Here is an 18,505-nt window from a genome sequence, read left to right on the forward strand (position 1 = left end):
TAACATTGTTAATCAGGTATACTTCAATAAAAATTTTAAAACATATATATATACATATATGTATAACTGAGTCACTTTTCAGTACAGAAGAAATCAGCACACATTGTAAATCAACTATACTTCAATAAAATTTTTTAAAAATTAAAAAAAAAGAAACTACAGATTCCTTGGGCTCATGGGTATCCCTACATCACAATATTTCATAACTAACCATGAACTGCATAATTGTCACAGCTTTGAAGTTACTATAAGAATTATGATTGAGCAAAGTGACATTTTTCCTAATGAAGAAACCTGCCTTGGACCTTTGCCAGGGACATAGGGCCTGTTTGTTTCTCGGCTTTCAGAGGCACAATAAATGAGGACTACGCAGGACCTGCTCATCGGGCCTATACCAGGGACTAGGTGCTGGGCTGGAGCTGTGAAGATCAACAACGTAAAATCTTTCTTTGCCCTCAAGCTGCTACACAAAAGGGAGTGGGCATGATAAGTACCAGAACAGACATATTCAGCAGCTTCTTGAACAAAGAATTTAGTGATTTGAACCTTGGATAGCAGACCTCACGGAAAGCAGCCGGTTTCAAAAAAGAAAGAATGTGGGCTTTGCACCAAGGAACAAATGGGCTTGAATCTGAGTTCTGCCACTTAGCAGCTGTGTGCTCTTGGGTGAAATACTTAGCCTCTCTGAGCCTCAGTGCTCTTCTCTCTCAAGTGAGTGTAACACTTACCTTATAGGGTGGTTGTGAGCCTATTGCAATACCCGGCATATGGCACAAACGGGGCACACTTTTTTTTTAACAATCTTGCCAGAGTTTAGTCGGCAAGCCCATATAAGACATTCATTGTTTAATAAATGCTGGAGAGGGCGTGGAGAAAAGGGAACCCTCCTACACTGTTGGTGGGACTGTAAATTGATACAGCTACTATGGAGAACAGTATGGAGGTTCCTTAAAAAACTAAAAACAGAATTACCATATGACCCAGCAATCCCACTCCTAGGTATATACCCTGAGAAAACCATAATTCAAAAAGATACACGCACCCCAATATGCAGCACTATTTACAATAGCAGGGACATGGAAGCAACCTAAATGTCCATCAACAGAGGAATGGGTAAAGAAAATGTGGTACATATATATACAATGGAATATTACTCGGCCATAAAAAAGAACAAAATAATGCCATTTGCAGCAACATGGATGGACCTAGAGACTGTCATACTAAGTGAAGTAAGTCAGACACAGAAAGACGAATATCGTATGATATTGCTCGTATGTGGAATCTAAAACAATGGGTACAAATGAACTTATTTACAAAACAGAAGTAGAGTCACAGATGTAGAAAACAAACTTACGCTAACCAGGGGATAAGGGGGTGAGGGATAAATTGGGAGATTGGGATTGACATATATACACTCCTATATATAAAACAGATAACTAATAAGAACTTACTGTATGGCACAGGGAACTCTACTCAATACTCTCTAAAGGCCTAAATGGGAAAAGAATCTAAAAGAAGAGTGGATAATATGTATATGTATAACTGATTCAATTTGCTGTACACCTGAAACTAACACAACATTGTAAATCAACTATACTCCAATAAAAATTGTTTTTTAATTAAAAGAAATTCATTGTTTAAACTTTTCATTTAAGGTACAGTTTGGTATAACGCCGTTAAACCAAATCAATAAAATCTGAACTTTCTATCTCTGAGTAAAGGGGAAGAAAAGAATTCTAAAAGAACAAATTGTAGAACTGGCATTCCATAAATCCCGTTTTGGGAAATGCCACCTTTATAGGATAAAACTTCCCAAGACACACATGGAAAAATAATACACAATGCCCTTTCTCCCAGGAACCTATAAGGAAGTATTTACCACTCTCTAAGCAAACATCTATATCACAGGTTCTGTTATTACCTCCCCAAACTTCAGCTTCTTGTATGTGGCAGCAAATTTCTATCTCTAGCTTTCCTCCCTTCTTTTTAGTGTCAACTGAGAAACCGGCGCCACTACCAGAAGCCTAGAAGAAATAAACCATCGCGATACCTGATGATCTAGCACCCTTTCATTTTAGAACAATTAAAGGTTGATCTGACTTTTTTCTGGTTGGAATTTTTATTTTTTAAGGTGTACAATGTGATGATTTAATATATGCATACATTATAAAATGATCACCATGATCAAGTTAATTAACATACCCATCACCTCACACAGTTACCGCGCGCGCGCGCGCGCGCGCGCGTGTGTGTGTGTTTGCTCAGAACACTTAGGATCTACTCTCTTAGCAAATTTCAAGCATACAATACAGCATTTTTAACTAGAACCACCATGCTTTACATTAGATCCCCGGAACTAATTTATTTAATAACTGAAAGTTTGTACTCTTTGACCAATGCTCCCCGTTTCCCCCAACACACCCAGCTCCTGGTAACGACTGCTCTACTCTCTGGTTCTAGAGGTTTGCCCTTTTTATGATTCCCCATGTAAGTGACACCATACAGTATTTGTCTTTCTGTGTCTGGCTTATTTCTCTTCGCATAATGCCCTCTAGGCTCATCTATATTGTTGCAAAAGGCAGAATTTCCTCTTTTTAAATGGCTGAATGATATTCTACTGTATGTTCATAACAAATTTTGTTTATCCATTCATCTACTGATGGACACAGGTTGTTTCCATATCTTGGCTATTGGGAATAATGCTGCTGTGAACATGGGAATATAGATATCTCTCTGAGATACTGATTTCGTCTCCTTCAGATATATATACCCAGAAGTGCAACTGCTGGATCATGTGGCAGTTCTATACTTAATTTTTTGAGGAACTGCCATACTGTCTCCCCTAATGGCTGTACCAAGCTGGGTACATATTAACTCCTTCCTTTTCTCCCTTCTCCTGTAAAGATTTAGAGATGTGAGGGAACATGTCTCATTCGTGGATTTGCACTTAATGAGGAATAAAATGCTAGCGAGTTTGAATTTGTTCACAGGAGGAGCCATCAGAGGACTTTAATCAAGGGATTGACCCTGACAATTCTGTAGAAGACAGACTAGATACTGATGAGACTGGATGTAGAGCAATGACTAGATAGGTATATATAGAAATTGCACACATACATGTATATAACATATATAGCTATATATATATCTAAGTCACTGGTCTTTTTTTTTTTTTTTGGCTGCACGCGAGCCTTCTCTAGCTGATGCAAGCGGGGGCTACTTTTGCTTGCGATGCATAGGCTTCTCATTGCAGTGGCTTCTCTTGTTGCAGAGCACGGGCTCTAGGTGCGTGGGCCTCGGGAGTTGTGGCACGTGGACCCAGCAGCTGTGGCTCGCGGGCTCCAGAGCTTAGGCTCAGTAGTTGTGGCGCACGGGCTTAGTTGCTCCGCGGCATGTGGGATCCTCCCTGGCCAGGGCTCAAACCTGTGTCGCCTGAGTTGGCAGGAGGGTTCTCAACGACTGCGCCACCAGGGGAGCCCACTGGTTATGTTCTTTCCTAACCCTATCTAGGTCCCTCCTGTTCTGCAGCAGTATAAACCCCATACCTGTTTGCCATTGTGAGTGACAGATGACAGAATGGTCCTCAGAGTCTTGAAGCCCATCGCGATATCCAGCAGATGAGCAGCGAAGAAGAAGTTGTTGTAGTGGCCCAGGACTGACATGGTCGTGTACCAGGCGAGGTAGAGAAAGGACTGTGGAAATGGAAGAAATTGAGCAGCTTTTCAGGCATTCAGGGGACTGAGGTGCTTTGAGCTGGCCCAGGAATTGCCAAGTCAAGCCCCATCTGCCTCATACTACTGCACAAGAGAGAAGTGTCCCCCCAGCACCCTAGGGCCCCCTGTCTTCGCCCAGCACTCCCTGCGTCTTCCTGAGCTGCCTCCATAGCTTGTTTCTTTGTGGCATCTAATGACATCCCGGGACTTGGGGCACAGAATTTTGCTTTCCCAGATGCCATACTTACATTGTCAGTAAAAACAACTCCCAGCTTCCAGATATGGTACTTCATGTCGATGGAACTCAGCCTAAAGGGGAACAAATCATTTCAAAACTTAAAAATGTCAAGATTTAGTTAAGTGTTTAATAAGGGGAAAAAATGAATTTTTTTCTCTCTTGGGTTTAATAACCTAAATACAGCTCTGAGGTTTATCAAGTTGTATGTGTTCACCATGAGAATGAGAGTGGCTGAATCACACACCCTGAAATTTTAATTAGTCTTTCTCTTTCAGCTCTATCAGGCATAAAGGCTGATAAGTCTTTCAATTTTTTTTAAAGCAGTGCTCTCCCCCCCCCATATTTTAGAACCTAGAAGAAACACTTAGGCGAGACCAGAGTCTAAGACAGCGAAGACATGACTGTGAGCTTTCCCTGTAGCACAGGGAAGAGGACCGGAAAGATAAAGGGTCTAGTCAGCCAGACTTTGGGATTTAACTCCTAAGCTCTGTACCATGACACCAGGGAGGCTGCCTCTGCTTTGGTCTCTTCTACTGGGCTAAAGTCGAGGGCATTTTTGTCCAACCCCAGGAGTTCAGCAATGCGTTCTGCTCCGTAGAGATCTCCATACTTGTTGATCACCTAAAGCAGAGAGGAGGACAGGGTGAACTGAGGCCGTGCAGCACCACCAATGTTTTCTCCAGCCCCGGTGCCGTCAGAGCTGTTATGCTCTGGGCTCTTCCAAGGGGTTGATAAAGACATGAGTCAAAATGCAAAAGGAAAATAAAGAGAAAAAAATAACCTCCAGAGAAAACAGAAGTGATACAGACAATTAAGTGAAAACTGCTTTTCTAGCTATCATTTAGGAGGAGAGAAAAAACCTAGTATGTAGAAAACAGTGATTTTGTTAAGCTGATTAAGGCAGATGAGTATAGGAACTAAGCCCCAAACCTACATGCGTTCATATAAAACCCCTTCTGTGGCTTACTCCTCTCGAGATGCCATCATAAAAGCACCATTACACTTATTCATGTTCGTATATGGAGAACTTAAAAAAACAATTTACATTTCTTTGGAGGTCATGGAGTTCACTCCCCCTGCCCCGCCCCCCAACAAGGCATACCTTTCTCTTTACAAACTTGTCCCAGTAGTTATTAGGAAAAGATCTGAAGGAGAAAACGAAACAGGGAGATTCTTAACATCAAGGCAAGCACATCAAGAAACTTGGCAGTTTGTCTGGACCTGTGATCTTTTGGGGTTTTGTCCTGCTCATTGAAGAATTCAAGACTTGATTGAAGTTCAGAGTCACCGCAGGTCTGATTTCTGGTTTCACTGCTTTGCGGTGAGTTCTGAAACACTTGGAAAGCTCCTTTGCATTTTCTACTTCAAAATTATGGTTAAGAGCCAGGAATTGTGATGACAGACTAGCTAGAGGCAGGGATATGTGTCTTGGGCTCAGTGTAACTAGAAACCAAACCCTGCAGGAAACACGTGCATTCAACCTTCCTTCACTGAGTGCCCACTTTATGGCAGTAACTGGGGTAGGTGCTGGGGACACGGTGGTGGGAGGTGTAGACAAGGTCCCTAACTATGAAGTTTCCAGTCTGGAAATCACCGTTAGTTAATTTACGTGGGGGTTTTCTTAATGGAGCGCTCTTCTGCTCTGTTCTCCATTCCTGCACAACTCCTGTGGGGTGTGCTTTTCCCCGGGAATGAGATCCCTCTCTCCTTTGGAGGTAGTTCCTATGCCATCCCAACCTTAACCCCACAGAGGGGACAGCTTTCTTCTGGCAAGTAGCTAGTACCAGCTCCACTGCGAATACCTTCTTACTGTTAAAGTCGTGAAATAACTGTTACTTTCAGGTATGTTGGCAGAAACCATTTAAAATATTTTGCTCCCCTCCAGAATGATCAGTCCTTCCTGAGAGGTTCCTTGGGAGTCTAGTTTGCAGCCAAGGAACCTCTGGCCCTTGGTGCAAACATTCTTACTTCTGTTTTCCTTCATGTGTAGATCGTTCTTGTTTGTTAGCTCTGGAACACAACCGTCCCCTATGCTATAGAGGCCGCCCAAGTTGGTGGTGAGGAAGGAGGGCCTCCCTCTGTTCGTGGACCTCTCAGAAGAATAACCCTGAGCAACTGGCACCTCTCTTACAACAGGGTGGCAATCTTTAAACAAAACCAAAAAAATCGTTTGGATATTTAAAGCAGTCTTGGTCTTTTTTTTTTTTTAAGATTTCTTTTGGGATGTGGACCGTTTTTAAAGCTTTATTGAATTTGTTACAACATGGCTCCTGTTTTGCTTTTCTGGCCTCGAGGCGTGTGGGATCTTAGTTCCCCCGACCAGGGATCGCACACACACCCGCTGTACTGGAAGGCGAAGTCATAACCACTGGACCGCCAGCGAAGTCCCCAGCAGTCTTGGTCTTAAACATCCAAATGCCACTTAAAAACAAAGCAAACTGCTAATAGATTTTATCTACGGGGGATGGAAGTAATTATTTTGACCTCCTTCTTTGTCCATTATTCTGCTACTTGATTTTTTTCATGAATGGTATTTAGAATCCAAAAAGTGGAAAATTCCACAAGTGATCCTGCAGGGCCAGTGACTAAAGGCTCTGGTCAAGACCCTTTCACAGATGTGATCTTACTTTGATCTGAATATTCTTGGCTCCTGACCAGGTATGTAAGCTCCTTCAAGGTCGAAGCCATAATTCCACTTGGTAATATTCCTTTAAGTGTGGGGTAGGCCAAGAACCTTCAGAAGGGAAATGCATAAATAAGGGACAGATCTATATATGAAGGGTCAAGAAAAACAACATAAGCTGCTCACCTCTTAGAAACCAGCAGAATGCACAATGAGATGCTATTACACACCTACCAGATGAGCAAAGTTATCTGAGGATAACAAGTGCTGACAAGGAGGCAGAGAAGCAGGAATGCTCACAGGGTGCTGGTTTAATGTAAATGGGGGCAAACATTTGCATATCCTACTATTCAGCAAGTTCGTCTCCTGCTACCTACTCCAGAGAAACTCTTTTATTTGTGCACCAGGTATAAAAATACTCCTTACAGCACTGTTTCCAACAGACACTAGTGGGAAACGGTTGAAATAGCCACGGTCAGGAAAATGGATAAATGCACAATAATATACTCCTAACGGAAAATGCTACAGTTTTGAAAATGACCAACTCGGGCCACACATATCAACGTATTCAACTGATGAGTTCTTGAAGAGGGTGCTGAACAGAAGATTCAAACGACAGTACAATGCATATAGTATAACTCCATGGATATGAAGCTCAAAACTAGTTAAGATGAAACCATGTATCTAGGGACACATACCTAAGTGGTAACACTATAAACTAAGGCAAAAGAATGGATAGCACTGAAGTCAGGAGGGTGGTTAGCTCGGGTCTGGGGAGGATCCGGGCCAGAGAGGATAACGTCTGGGACCTCAAAGTTTTCAGCGATGTTCCAGTTTTAAAGCTTTGTAGTTCATTTTATTACTGTACTTTAAAATATACGTTTTTATGTTTTCTTCTATATGTGTACCTAACAATACAAAAATAAAATGAAAGCTCTCCATGACATATAGTTAACTCAAAAAAGAGCAGGTTACAAAGCACTGCATGTACAATGATGCCATTATCGTGAAGGAATAACAGAAGTTCATTGATCTAAATGTTTTAAATCAGCTGTTTTTCTTATACACGCGTTTCCCTATTCACGGGCATTTCAGCCACTTCAAATAAATGTCAGCAACTGTCCTTGTTAAAACAGTTTAGTGTTCTTGTCTCATTACCTCCTTAGGATAAACTTCTAGAAACTGAACTGCGTTCCTCCTGGGACTTTTAGGCTACATCATCTTGTGCCACAGACACAAGCGTTACTGATGATTACAGAAAGCTTACCAAGGAATGAGATTATTTGATATTCAAACTTTCTATACTATAATAACAAAGGGTCAGAAATAAGTCTTAGTGGTTTCCCTTATTCTTCCTAAAAGTGAGGAGATTGGCAGTGGCCTGCAGGCCTAAACAGGCTTTTGATTTGCCTGCCCACACCTATTTTTCCCTAGGAGAGGAGTCTTCCCTTTCTCGGGACTATTAAAAAAAGCTCAGCGGTGCCTCTGTAGAGCTGCCTCTCTCAATTTGCCTAACCACCTTTGAATAAGTAGAATTTTCTTCCTGCAGGGGTCAGGGTTGTTGTTTCTAGATGTGCATATTTTATTGGCACAGCCGAGAGACTCAACAGTCATCTCTGTTTACATATTCAGCCCTATTTCTTGACTTTCCTTTCATCCCATTAATGTATCTTGCAACTCTCATTTCCCTGTTGTGAATACACCGGCGTTAGAGCATCACCTTTGCTCATGGTGACGGTCATTATTTTCCTGAATTTTTATTGTGGTAAAATATACATCACTTAAAATGTACAATCTTAATCATCTGGCCATAATCCCTGTGTTGTACAATATATCCTTGTGGCTTATTTTATACCTAATCGTTTATACCTCTTAATCCCCGTCCCTATATCGCCCCTTCTCCCTTCCCTGTCCCCGCTGGTGACCACTGGTTTGTTCTTGTATCAGTGAGTCTGCTGCTTTTTTGCTACATTCTCTGTGTTGTGTTTTTAGATTCCACAGATAAGTGATATCATATGGTGTTTGTCTTTCTCTGTCCGACTTATTGGTGATGGCCATTTTTCTGTAACAGGGAAAGGGAATAACGAACAGCCATGCGCCAGGCACTGTACCAAGCACGTGACAGTCCATTCACGAGGCCTCCCAGGACTGCAGGCGGTGGTATTCTCATCCCTCTATTAATGAAGAGGAAACTGAGGTTTATAAAACCTGATTCCCTCGCCCTAGGTCACGGGTGTCTACGTTATCAAGCTGACTCAGTATTCTACCTCTTTGCCTCTAGAATCAATGCTTGTCTCCACCACGTTAGCACTTGTACACGTGCCTACCAAGAAGGCAGGCTTCACCCCACGGGTCCTAACATCCCCACCCAGATGGGCCTATTTTAACTGCCCGTGGAACTGCCTATCAAATTATATTGGGAGGCGTTCTAGTACCAACCAGGCTATTGGTTTAGGGAGAAGACTTCAGAGACGGTGCTGTCACAGGGCTGCTGTGCCATTTGGGGACTCTGGAGAAGCTGATCAGTTTGATCACTGAAACCCCGGGCCAGGGAAACACTGTACGACTCGAACATGGAAAACTAGATTAAGTAGTATTGTGCTGGACCATCTGGTCTTAATTAAAAATGCTCAGCACTTTCCGATGATATCCTCTGTCCCCCATTAAATGCATAGGGACACATATAACTGTTGGAGGCACGACAGGCTGCTTTGTGAAAAGGCAGGGGAGAAAACAAGTCCCAGAAACCAAAGCAAGGCTTATATTCATCAGTCTCCAGGGCTGCTGAAGAAGGTATTATCCTATTTACAACAGAAACTCCGTTTTCTTTTTGGGGTGGGGGGAAACTTACGGTGTGTTGATTACCAAGCGATCCCATTGCCCCTTGATGTCATCTTCGGAAGGCTGTTCGGTGATATACAGGCCATCAAACTCCAGCTTCCTGGCGATTTCTTTTTCTCTTTTGAATACCACCAAAGGAACCTAGGAGTGGGAAGACACCGGTTACTCAGAGAAGGCTTTCTAATGAAAGCATCCTCTCCCACGCGTATCTCACAAATTGGCCTTCCAACTTCAGGGCAACAAACTCTTTGTAGTGGGATTCTTAGGGTGCCTCGTTGTGGGTCCAAAGCCAAAGAAATCACTTCTCAGTCCTCTGGCTCACACACCTCCCTCTCCAAAGCTGATATGATTTGGGTCATCCTTTAAACAGCTGATAGTATTACAAACTGTGGACTTCTTGACCCGTCCTGGTGAGAAGACCACATTTAGATGAATCACAGGGCCGAGTGACTTAAGGTCTCCTAAAACACTTAGGCTGGAGGTAAACCAAGACTTAGAAAGCATAATAAACTATGCTAGAATATATTGGACAGCTGCAGAAATACGATGAAGAGTTCCAACCCCCTTCAATGGCTAGGGTCATATTCATCTCATGTCTTTGAATTCTGATTAATGAAATATGGCTTAATGGTTACAATGAGAGGATTCACTGGGCTCTGTGCATAGTCTCTCGCTATTGAAATTTTCTTCCTGACATTCCTTCCGAGAAGAGCTCCTGCCTGGCACGCTTATTTGTTCCCTACCATCGTTTCCCATTCTCTTATAGTTATGACTGCTTCTAGCCTACACATGGTGGCATGGTTCTAAAGACCTATCACAAAAGCAGTACATACACAGAAAATGCTGGGAAGATAATCCACTTGCTCCAACCATCGCCAGACACACACACACTTCAGATAAGGGACAGAATGAACAAGGTCAGAGGATACGACTGGAATCCCAGGAAATGAGAAGGCAGAAAAGCCAGAGCTCCACTAGCCAGAAAAGCTTAGCTCAGACAGAGCTAGGGCTTCCCATCCACCTGGGAAGCTACTGGTTACTTGGCAACATCCCTGAGACCTTGGTCTCCAAACTGTTTCTTCTAATAACTCCCTCTCAAATCTCATGATATCCGTACAACCCACGCTGCTCCTTTATTTCCAAGACAAAAAGGCAAAATTTAGATAATGGTTCGTAAAGAGTTACTGCTTACCCTTTTTCTTCCTCCCTTAATTATTTATTTTTTATTTTTAAAATTTATTTCACTGAAGTATAGTTGATTTACAATGTTGTGTTAGTTTCTGGTATATAGCAAAGTGACTCAGTTGTACATACATATACCTTCTTTTTCATATTCGTTTCTATGATGGTTTATCACAGGATATTGAATATAGTTCCTGCTTACCCTTTTTTTTAAACAAGGCAACAACACTGAGAAAATAAAAGAATCATGACAGGAAGGTGGCAAAGGCTACTAATGGACATTGCACACTGCAGAATCAGTGCCTGGTGTTGGTTCATGGATCATGTGGGAGGGGAAGCAGGGAAAGCCACCCTGACTAGTGTCTGCTGTGTGTCGCGGTGACTCTGAATTACAATAATAATATCAAGTTTTAGATCAGTACTGATCACTGGGATTTGAAGCATTCTCCGTCCATCTTTTAGGAATTTGTATTCCCTCGTAAGTACAACTTCCACATTTTTATTCCCTAGCTAGTGTTTTTTTTTTTTTTTTTTTCTCTAGGTTACCTGTACCCTAGCCGACAAGCTGAGCTCTAGATGGCGAACTAAGGAATAGCAGCGAACATGCTCTAATGTTTACTACGTCTGGCCCTGAGTATTTTACACATGTTAATTCATTTAAATCCTCCCTTTAGCAACTTCAGCGGTTGGTGTTATTATTATCATAGTCATTTTTTTTTGCAGATGAGGAAACAGAGGAATGGCGAGGGGCGAGGTTAAGTGGCAGAGCTGTGGGTCCAACCCCGGAGGCCAGGCTCCAGAATCCATTCTTTCATTGTTACAGTGGAGGCCTCAGGGCAGTTTAGGACACATGGTCTCTCCAGTAGAGCAGCTGGACTTCCTAAGTGATACTGCAGTCCACTGGGGGAAGTGAGAGCCACAAGGATAGGAAAAGACTTCCTGGACTCTTCTCAGGGAAAAGGTGGCTTGGTATAGGGCCAAGGAAACTTCCTACTTAAGAGAAGTAAGAAAAAATGTAATGAGAAAAAACAATTGTGGTGTATGTAGTAGAAACAGAACTGGACTTGGAACACCTAAAACAGAATGACTGAAGATTGACAAAACTATAGCAGTGTCTGAAGATGGTCCCAGAGAACCACATCTCCTGCTATTCATGCCCTTGTGTAGCCCCCTTCACCCTCTGTGCAACACTGAATCTTGGCTGGCCCTGTGACCTGCCTGAATCAACAGAATGTGGTAGAAACGGCACCTTGCCAGTTCTGGGCCTAAGCCTTAAGAAGGTCTAGCAGCTTCCATTTGTGCTCTTTTTTGGACACCCAAGCCATCATGTGCAAGAAGTCCGGCTACCCAGCTGGAGAGAGCATGTGAAGAGACCACATGGAAAGGGAGATGCCCTGAGTCTACAAGGAGGGGGAGAGAGGCCCAGCTACCCCAACTGAGCCCAGCCTTCCAGCTGTTCCCTTGCCAACGTGCATGGGCCGTCTTGGACAGTAGCCCATCTGAGCTCCCAGCTGGTTGCTGATGTGACCACTTGTACAGGGAGCAGAGGAACCGCTCTAATGTGCCCAGGCAGACACAGAATCAGAGAGAAAATGGTTATCATTTTAAGCCATTGAATTCTGGGGGGTGATTTGTTATGCAGCAATAGGACAACGGAAACAGTAACTCATCTCAAATAGCTAAGACCTAATAACTTCTGAAAGGTGAAAAGCATTTTTATAAAAATTTCAACATAAATTCAAAGGTGAGAAGAGCCCCTCATTACCAGCTCCATGCGTGACTTAGCCCGACGATTTGGATTCTGTGCAATGTCACGAGGGGTGGCTGAAGTGAGACTCCTGGACCAAGGCTTCTCAAGCCAGAGTGTGAATACAGATCACCTGCGGATCATGTTCGCTGCAGATTCTGATTTAAAAGGCTTGGGTAGGGGGCAAGAGTCTGCAGTTTTCACCTGCTCCTGGCTGGTGCCCAGGCTGTGGCTTCACCAACCTTAGGCTATTAGTCTAAAGTCTTAGAGAACAAAGGGCTGGCTGGGTTCAAAAATGATGCTTCTTCCCCAAGGAGTCTGATTACATTCAGAGTGGCTGGCAACTTACCTTCAGGCAGTAATAGCCCACCACGCAGACTAAAGAAATGATGGTGTGGATAACGGCCAGGGCTCGCAATGTTGGGGCCATATATCCAGTGCTCTCCTGCAGGACAAAGAATACCACTGCTTCTTCCTCTTCCTCATCATTAAAGGAATTCCACAGGTTTGCAATGTCTTCTGTCTCTTCTTCTAAAGGTTCCTCGGTGACCTGGCCCAAAACACACACTCTCTTAGAAACACCGGAAAGACCTCCGCCACTGGGCTCTCCCCACGTATTTTATACTGCTGGCATTTGCTGTGCAAATAGTAGTGATTCCGTATTACTCGATGAGGGAATGAGGTTTTTAGGTACCTTGTTCCTGGGAATCTCCAGGATCTCTAATAACTGCAAACAAAAGTTTTAAGAGACAAAACCTCTCTCTTGAAAACAAGCCAAAAATTGAAAAGTTAGGAAAGTGTTACTACATGTGCTACAATCCTTCAGCTGCAGGAGGTAATCTTTGAAATGCTACGGCCTGGGGCTTCCCCAGTGGCGCAGTGGTTAAGCAACTAAGCCTGTGCGCCACAACTACTGAGCCTGTGCTCTAGAGCCCATGAGCCACAACTACTGAGCCCGTGTGCCACAACTACTGAAGCCCGCGCGCCTAGAGCCTCTGCTCCGCAACAAGAGAAGCCACTGCAATGAGGAGCCCGCGCACTGCAACAAAGAGTAGCCCCCGCTCGCCGCAACTAGAGAAAGCCCGTGCGCAGCAACGAAGACCCAACACAGCCAAAAATAAATAAATAAAACAAATAAATTTTTAAAAATATGCTACAGCCTGGGAGGAGGCTAGGACAAACTCGCATATGTACAAGTGCAGACATTTCCCTTCTTTCTTAGATGCCATTAACACCCGTGGCTTCACTGCCATCCTTACACAGTGACTCCCAAATTGGCGCCTTTGAGGCTGTTACCGTGCATGTCCAGCTGCTTGCTGGCTGTCTCCACATGCATGGCTGAGTCACCTCAACCTCTCCATGTGTTTAAAGCTAGCCTTCGCCACACCCCTCTACAGACTTCCATTTTTCTGCTATGGGCAACAGCAAGCCATTAGTTTATCAAGTGCACTACTGATGTGGATAAGAGCATGTTTTATAAAAATTAGATTTGTGGTTTTCAATAGGAAGGGAGAGAGGCAAGAGACAGAAGAGCCAGTTAAAGACCATGTCAAAAAAGAGTCCAGGACCTACAGCATTCATTAGTTCATTCTACTAACATTTATTACGCATCTACAGTGTACAAGACCCACTTACCAACATTCAAAATCTTCATTTATCTTGATGAGTCCCTGTCTTCCACATCCAGAAACCAACTCCTATTAATTCTTCCTTCATAATAATTCTAACACACGTGCCAACTATCATGGTTCTTTGTTACCTTATTCCTCAGGGAAAGAACTGTATTTATCATTCAGTTTGAAATACCTTACAGCTCCTAATACAGGGTCTAGCCCATTGTAGACACCCAACAAATGTCTGAAGAATTAAGTAGTAACTAAAACAAGCCTGAATGATTGAAATGGTGCCCTAACTGGCTTCCCTTACAACCAGTCTCTCTATCCTCCCCACTGCTAAAGACAGTGTCCTTTTTTTAGGAGCAAGTGTCTTAGAAATTTCCTTAAAGTTTTTGCTTGAATTAAGAGTATAACCTCTATTACTTTTTAAAACGTATATAATCTATTCACCAAATACCCCCTGAATGAAGTATCACCTTGTAAAAGAGCAGGATGAAGTTGATAGCGAAGGCTACAAACAGAGCAAGGAGCCTCAGGTTGTAGAAATTCCTGGCCAGGTAGTGCTGAAAAGAAAAGGACAGGCAGAAGTAGAAGAGCTCTGGCAGGGAGAAGGACCTTCCCTCTTTCACACAGATGATCTTCTCTGATTAGAAGTTTACACAGGACGACTCCTACTCTTTGGTAACCACTCATCTAGGACTGTCCTGGCCTTCTTACAACTTATTTGGGGGGACCAAAATTGATGATTTTTAAAAAAATTGCTTAGAATGATGCTCAAGGGAACCCTGCTCTGGTTTAAACCTCAGGGAAGCAAATGCCTAAACACGCCGCCAGCACAGGACTCGTGCTGTTATGAAGGTACATGTGCGCGCGCGTGTGTGTACCCTCCACACAGCAAGTAAGCGGTCCATTTGGAAATTATGAGTGATGTAGGCCCACGAAGACCCCTGAAGCTCCCACCCCGGCTGCAGCCAGACTGAGGCTGAGAGTCTCTGTCTCTTTGTAAGTCACAGACCCAGCGCTTCTGCCTCTCCCCTTTTAGGGGGAACCATTCCCATACCCACTGCCATCTTCCCGGGAAAAATCGACACTTGAGGCCTGGAATGGTAGCTGCTTGGGGAAGCTCTCACCCTCTCCGTGGAGGGGGGCTCCCACCAATGGTGCTGGGAGGTGTAGTCCTGGCTTTCAGCAACTGTGCCTCAGTGGGCAATTTGCCAGAGAAAGGATATTACAAGCTGGGCTGAGGGTGTGTGGAGTAACAAAGCTTTTGAGGACTAGCGTGAGAACCTGACACAACACAGGAATGTTCTTTCTGCATCTGAATGATCGCACTACTTCTGAAGTTTTGGACCAGGATGGGCCAAGTCCCCACCTAGCACACGTAAAGGAGCAGCTCTTCTAGAGGGAGGGCGGGGTAGAGGGGCTGCAGCGCCTGCCGTTTCCCTTTTCCTTTCCCTCCAACACAGAAGGGACAGACATAATCGAGAAGAGGGAAGGAAGAGGAATGAGAAAGACGAGGAAGAACAGCTAACCAAACGTGAAACAAAGTCAGTGGCCGCTTCTCCGAGGTCCGCCCGGGCCAGTGCCTGCACCCAAGCGGGGCCAGGGCCAGAGCACTCACCAGCAGCTTGGTCTGATAGATTTCCAGCCCTTTAAAGAAACTGGCCATGAAGGCTTCAGGCTTCTCAATTTTCTGGCCACACCATCGCTTCTTCCTTTTGGTCGCATCTGCCCACCCGGCCTCGGCCGGCTCTTCTTTGGCTGTGTCCTCTTTCTCCCCATCTTCCGCGCTGCAGGAATGAGAAGCCCACTCATCACGGAGGGGAGGGGGAGGCCTGGCCCTGGCAGGGAAGCTAAAGAGAAATCTTGGCTGGGGGTGGGAGATGTATTATTCCTTGAGGGTGGGGACCTCAGGGCTTTATTACCCATAGTGCTTGGATGTCAACTTTGTATTTAGGAGCGGTGCCTGCTTTGATGAGCCACAGTCACAGGTGTACATCAGTTATATACAAGTTCTTCTGAACTTAGCCTTACCAATCTTTTTCCCCTTCAGAAATGTTGTCCTTTATTTTCTAGGCTTTCATGGGCATTACCCATAGTACCTATTCTTCTAAGTTTGTCGTAGGAATTAAATGAGATATTGTATAAAAGAGCTTAGCAAAAGGCCTGGTATGTAACAGTTATTCAGTAATTACTAGATATCACCATCATCAACATTATATGAAGTTGCTAAGTGTGAGTGTTTGATAATTTGCTCGGTCAGATGGTGAAACTCTGATCTACTATCTGGAGTCTAAAGTGAACAAAATTATTAGACTGTGTTTATTGTATAGATGGGGTAAAAAGAAATGTATCCACACATGAAAAGATGCTCACCATCACTAATTACCAGGGAAATGCAAATCAAAACCACAAAACCTCACGCCTGCCAGAATGGCTATCATCAAAAAGACAACAAATAACAAGTCCTGGCCAGGATCTGGAGAAAAGGAAACCCTTGTGCACTGTTGGTGGGAATGTAAATTGGTGCAGCCACTATGGAGAACAGTATGGAGATTCCTCAAAAAACTAAAAATAGATCTCCTATATGATCCAGCAATTTCACTCCTGGGTATACATCCAAAGAAAACGAAAACAGTAATTCCAAAAGATACATGCACCCCAGTGTTCACAGCAGCGTTATTTACACTAGCCAAGATATGGAAGCAACTGAAGTGTCCGTCAATAGCTGCCTGGATAAAGAAGAGATACACACACACACACACACACACACACACACACACACACACAATGTAATATGACTCAGCCATAAAAAGGAAAAAAAAGAAATGTATCCAGGGCCTGCACAATATCTGTTTCTTATATTAATAGAAATCAAGCTTTCTATTTACCATAACAACAAAATGGCGGTTACCATCAAGAACGATTAAGCACAGCAGTTAGAGCAGTCCATGCCACCAAGAACTTACTCTGCCTTCTCAGACTCCACTTTTCCTTCGGCTTCATGAGCTGCTTTCGTCTCTGCTGCCTAGACAAAAATAACAATCGGTCAAACTTTCCTCAAAATAAACGAGTTCATGGTGATGAGCCATATCACTGGCCATTTTGCTCTCCATGGTCAGAAGTCCCAACGGCTTTCTCTCCTTATGCTTCTGCTTTTCTCAGGATCACAGAACATAGATGTCCTGCTATATATTAAGCTGCTCTAGAGTGATAAGACAAAGACTTCAAGCTTGAAAACATAACCGCCCTGTTATTATTCAACCCAAAGAAAAAACTTTTGCTAGGACATTGTCAGAGCCCCGTGGCAGTGGTCCTACTGCTTCACGGGGTCGGGGAGAGATGGAACACAGGTCCAATCCAGAACCTGCATCCATCAGACAGTATCTTCAATTCTCTCCCATCACCCCAATCCCTCTGGCTGATGACCATTGCACTTAGAATAAAATTCAAGCTCCCTAACACCAAAGCCTATAAGGCCTACATGATCATGGCCTTTCTCTCCATTTTCACCTTGCATCACTTGACTCATTTCCAGCACAAACATTCAGACCTTCACTCCTTTCCTGGGACATTCCAAATCCTTCCCTGCACCAGGACCTTGGCACATGCCGTATCATTTGCCTGGAATATGACTGCCCTGGCTTTTGGTGGGCCTGCCATTCTTCAGGACTTGGTTCAGATGATACCTTTGCAGATGCTCCTTGAGTATCCTACTTATAGTAGGGCCCACATTCATTCTGTAACACACGACCTTGTTCATTTATTTAGCATATGTCAAAAATGATAATTAGTTGTTGTCTTCTTCCACTAGAAATTAAGCTCCTTTAAAACGAAAGTGTTGTCTCTTTTGTTAATCAAAGTATTCTCATATCCTAGGAACACAGCCTGGCATGTAGCGGGCCTTGAATGAGTCCCTTTTATGTATCAAACTCTGTTCTAGGCCCTGGGTGACATCAGGGAGCAAAACAATAAATAAATTAATACTGTCAGAATGCTTATGATTCTGATACTTCTCTCCCTGACTCTCTAACCCAGGTGAGACATCTCTCCTATACATTTCCATAGCACCTGATAGACTTCCTAATGTTCTTCATGCTTGTACTGACCTGTCCAATGTCTATCTTTTCCACTAAATTATAGGGACGATGCATTTCTCATTCACCACTGTATTCCCAGAGCCTAAAACAGTGACAAGTGCATATTAACTATTCAATAAACATTCATGTAAAAAATGAATAAAGGGGCTTCCCTAGTGGCGCAGTGGTTAAGAATCCGCCTGCCAGTGCAGGGGACACGGGTTTGAGCCCTGGTCCGGGAAAATCCCGCATGCTGCGGAGCAACTAAGCCTATGTGCCACAACTACTGAGCCTGCGCTCCAGAGCCCGTGAGCCACAACTACTGAAGCCCGTGTGCCACAACTACTGAAGCCCGCGCGCCTAGAGGCCGTGCTCCGCAATGAGAGAAGCCACCGCGATGAGAAGCCCGTGCACCACAAAGAAGAGTAGCCCCCGCTCGCCGCAACTAGAGAAAGCCCGCCGTGCA

The 18,505-nt window shown here is 43.8% G+C and overlaps 1 protein-coding gene across 3 annotated transcripts in view; it reads right to left on the reverse strand.

Moving 5' to 3' along the window:
• The window catches only part of RYR3 (ryanodine receptor 3), a 557,501-nt gene that overhangs the window by 7,324 nt on the left and 531,672 nt on the right, over positions 1-18,505 (reverse strand). For all 3 annotated transcript variants that reach the window (XM_082842048.1, XM_082842046.1, XM_082842047.1), the window contains 9 exons: positions 16,930-16,988; positions 15,582-15,750; positions 14,437-14,523; positions 12,694-12,894; positions 9,426-9,556; positions 5,054-5,096; positions 4,445-4,572; positions 3,962-4,022; positions 3,546-3,692 (listed from right to left, as the gene is read on the reverse strand). In XM_082842048.1, the coding sequence (XP_082698174.1) occupies positions 3,546-3,692; positions 3,962-4,022; positions 4,445-4,572; positions 5,054-5,096; positions 9,426-9,556; positions 12,694-12,894; positions 14,437-14,523; positions 15,582-15,750; positions 16,930-16,988 (1,026 nt within the window). The remainder of the gene's footprint in view (positions 1-3,545; positions 3,693-3,961; positions 4,023-4,444; positions 4,573-5,053; positions 5,097-9,425; positions 9,557-12,693; positions 12,895-14,436; positions 14,524-15,581; positions 15,751-16,929; positions 16,989-18,505) is intronic.

Source organism: Leucopleurus acutus, assembly GCF_964270905.1.
Source record: "Leucopleurus acutus genome assembly, chromosome: 1".
NCBI lineage: Eukaryota > Metazoa > Chordata > Mammalia > Artiodactyla > Delphinidae > Leucopleurus > Leucopleurus acutus.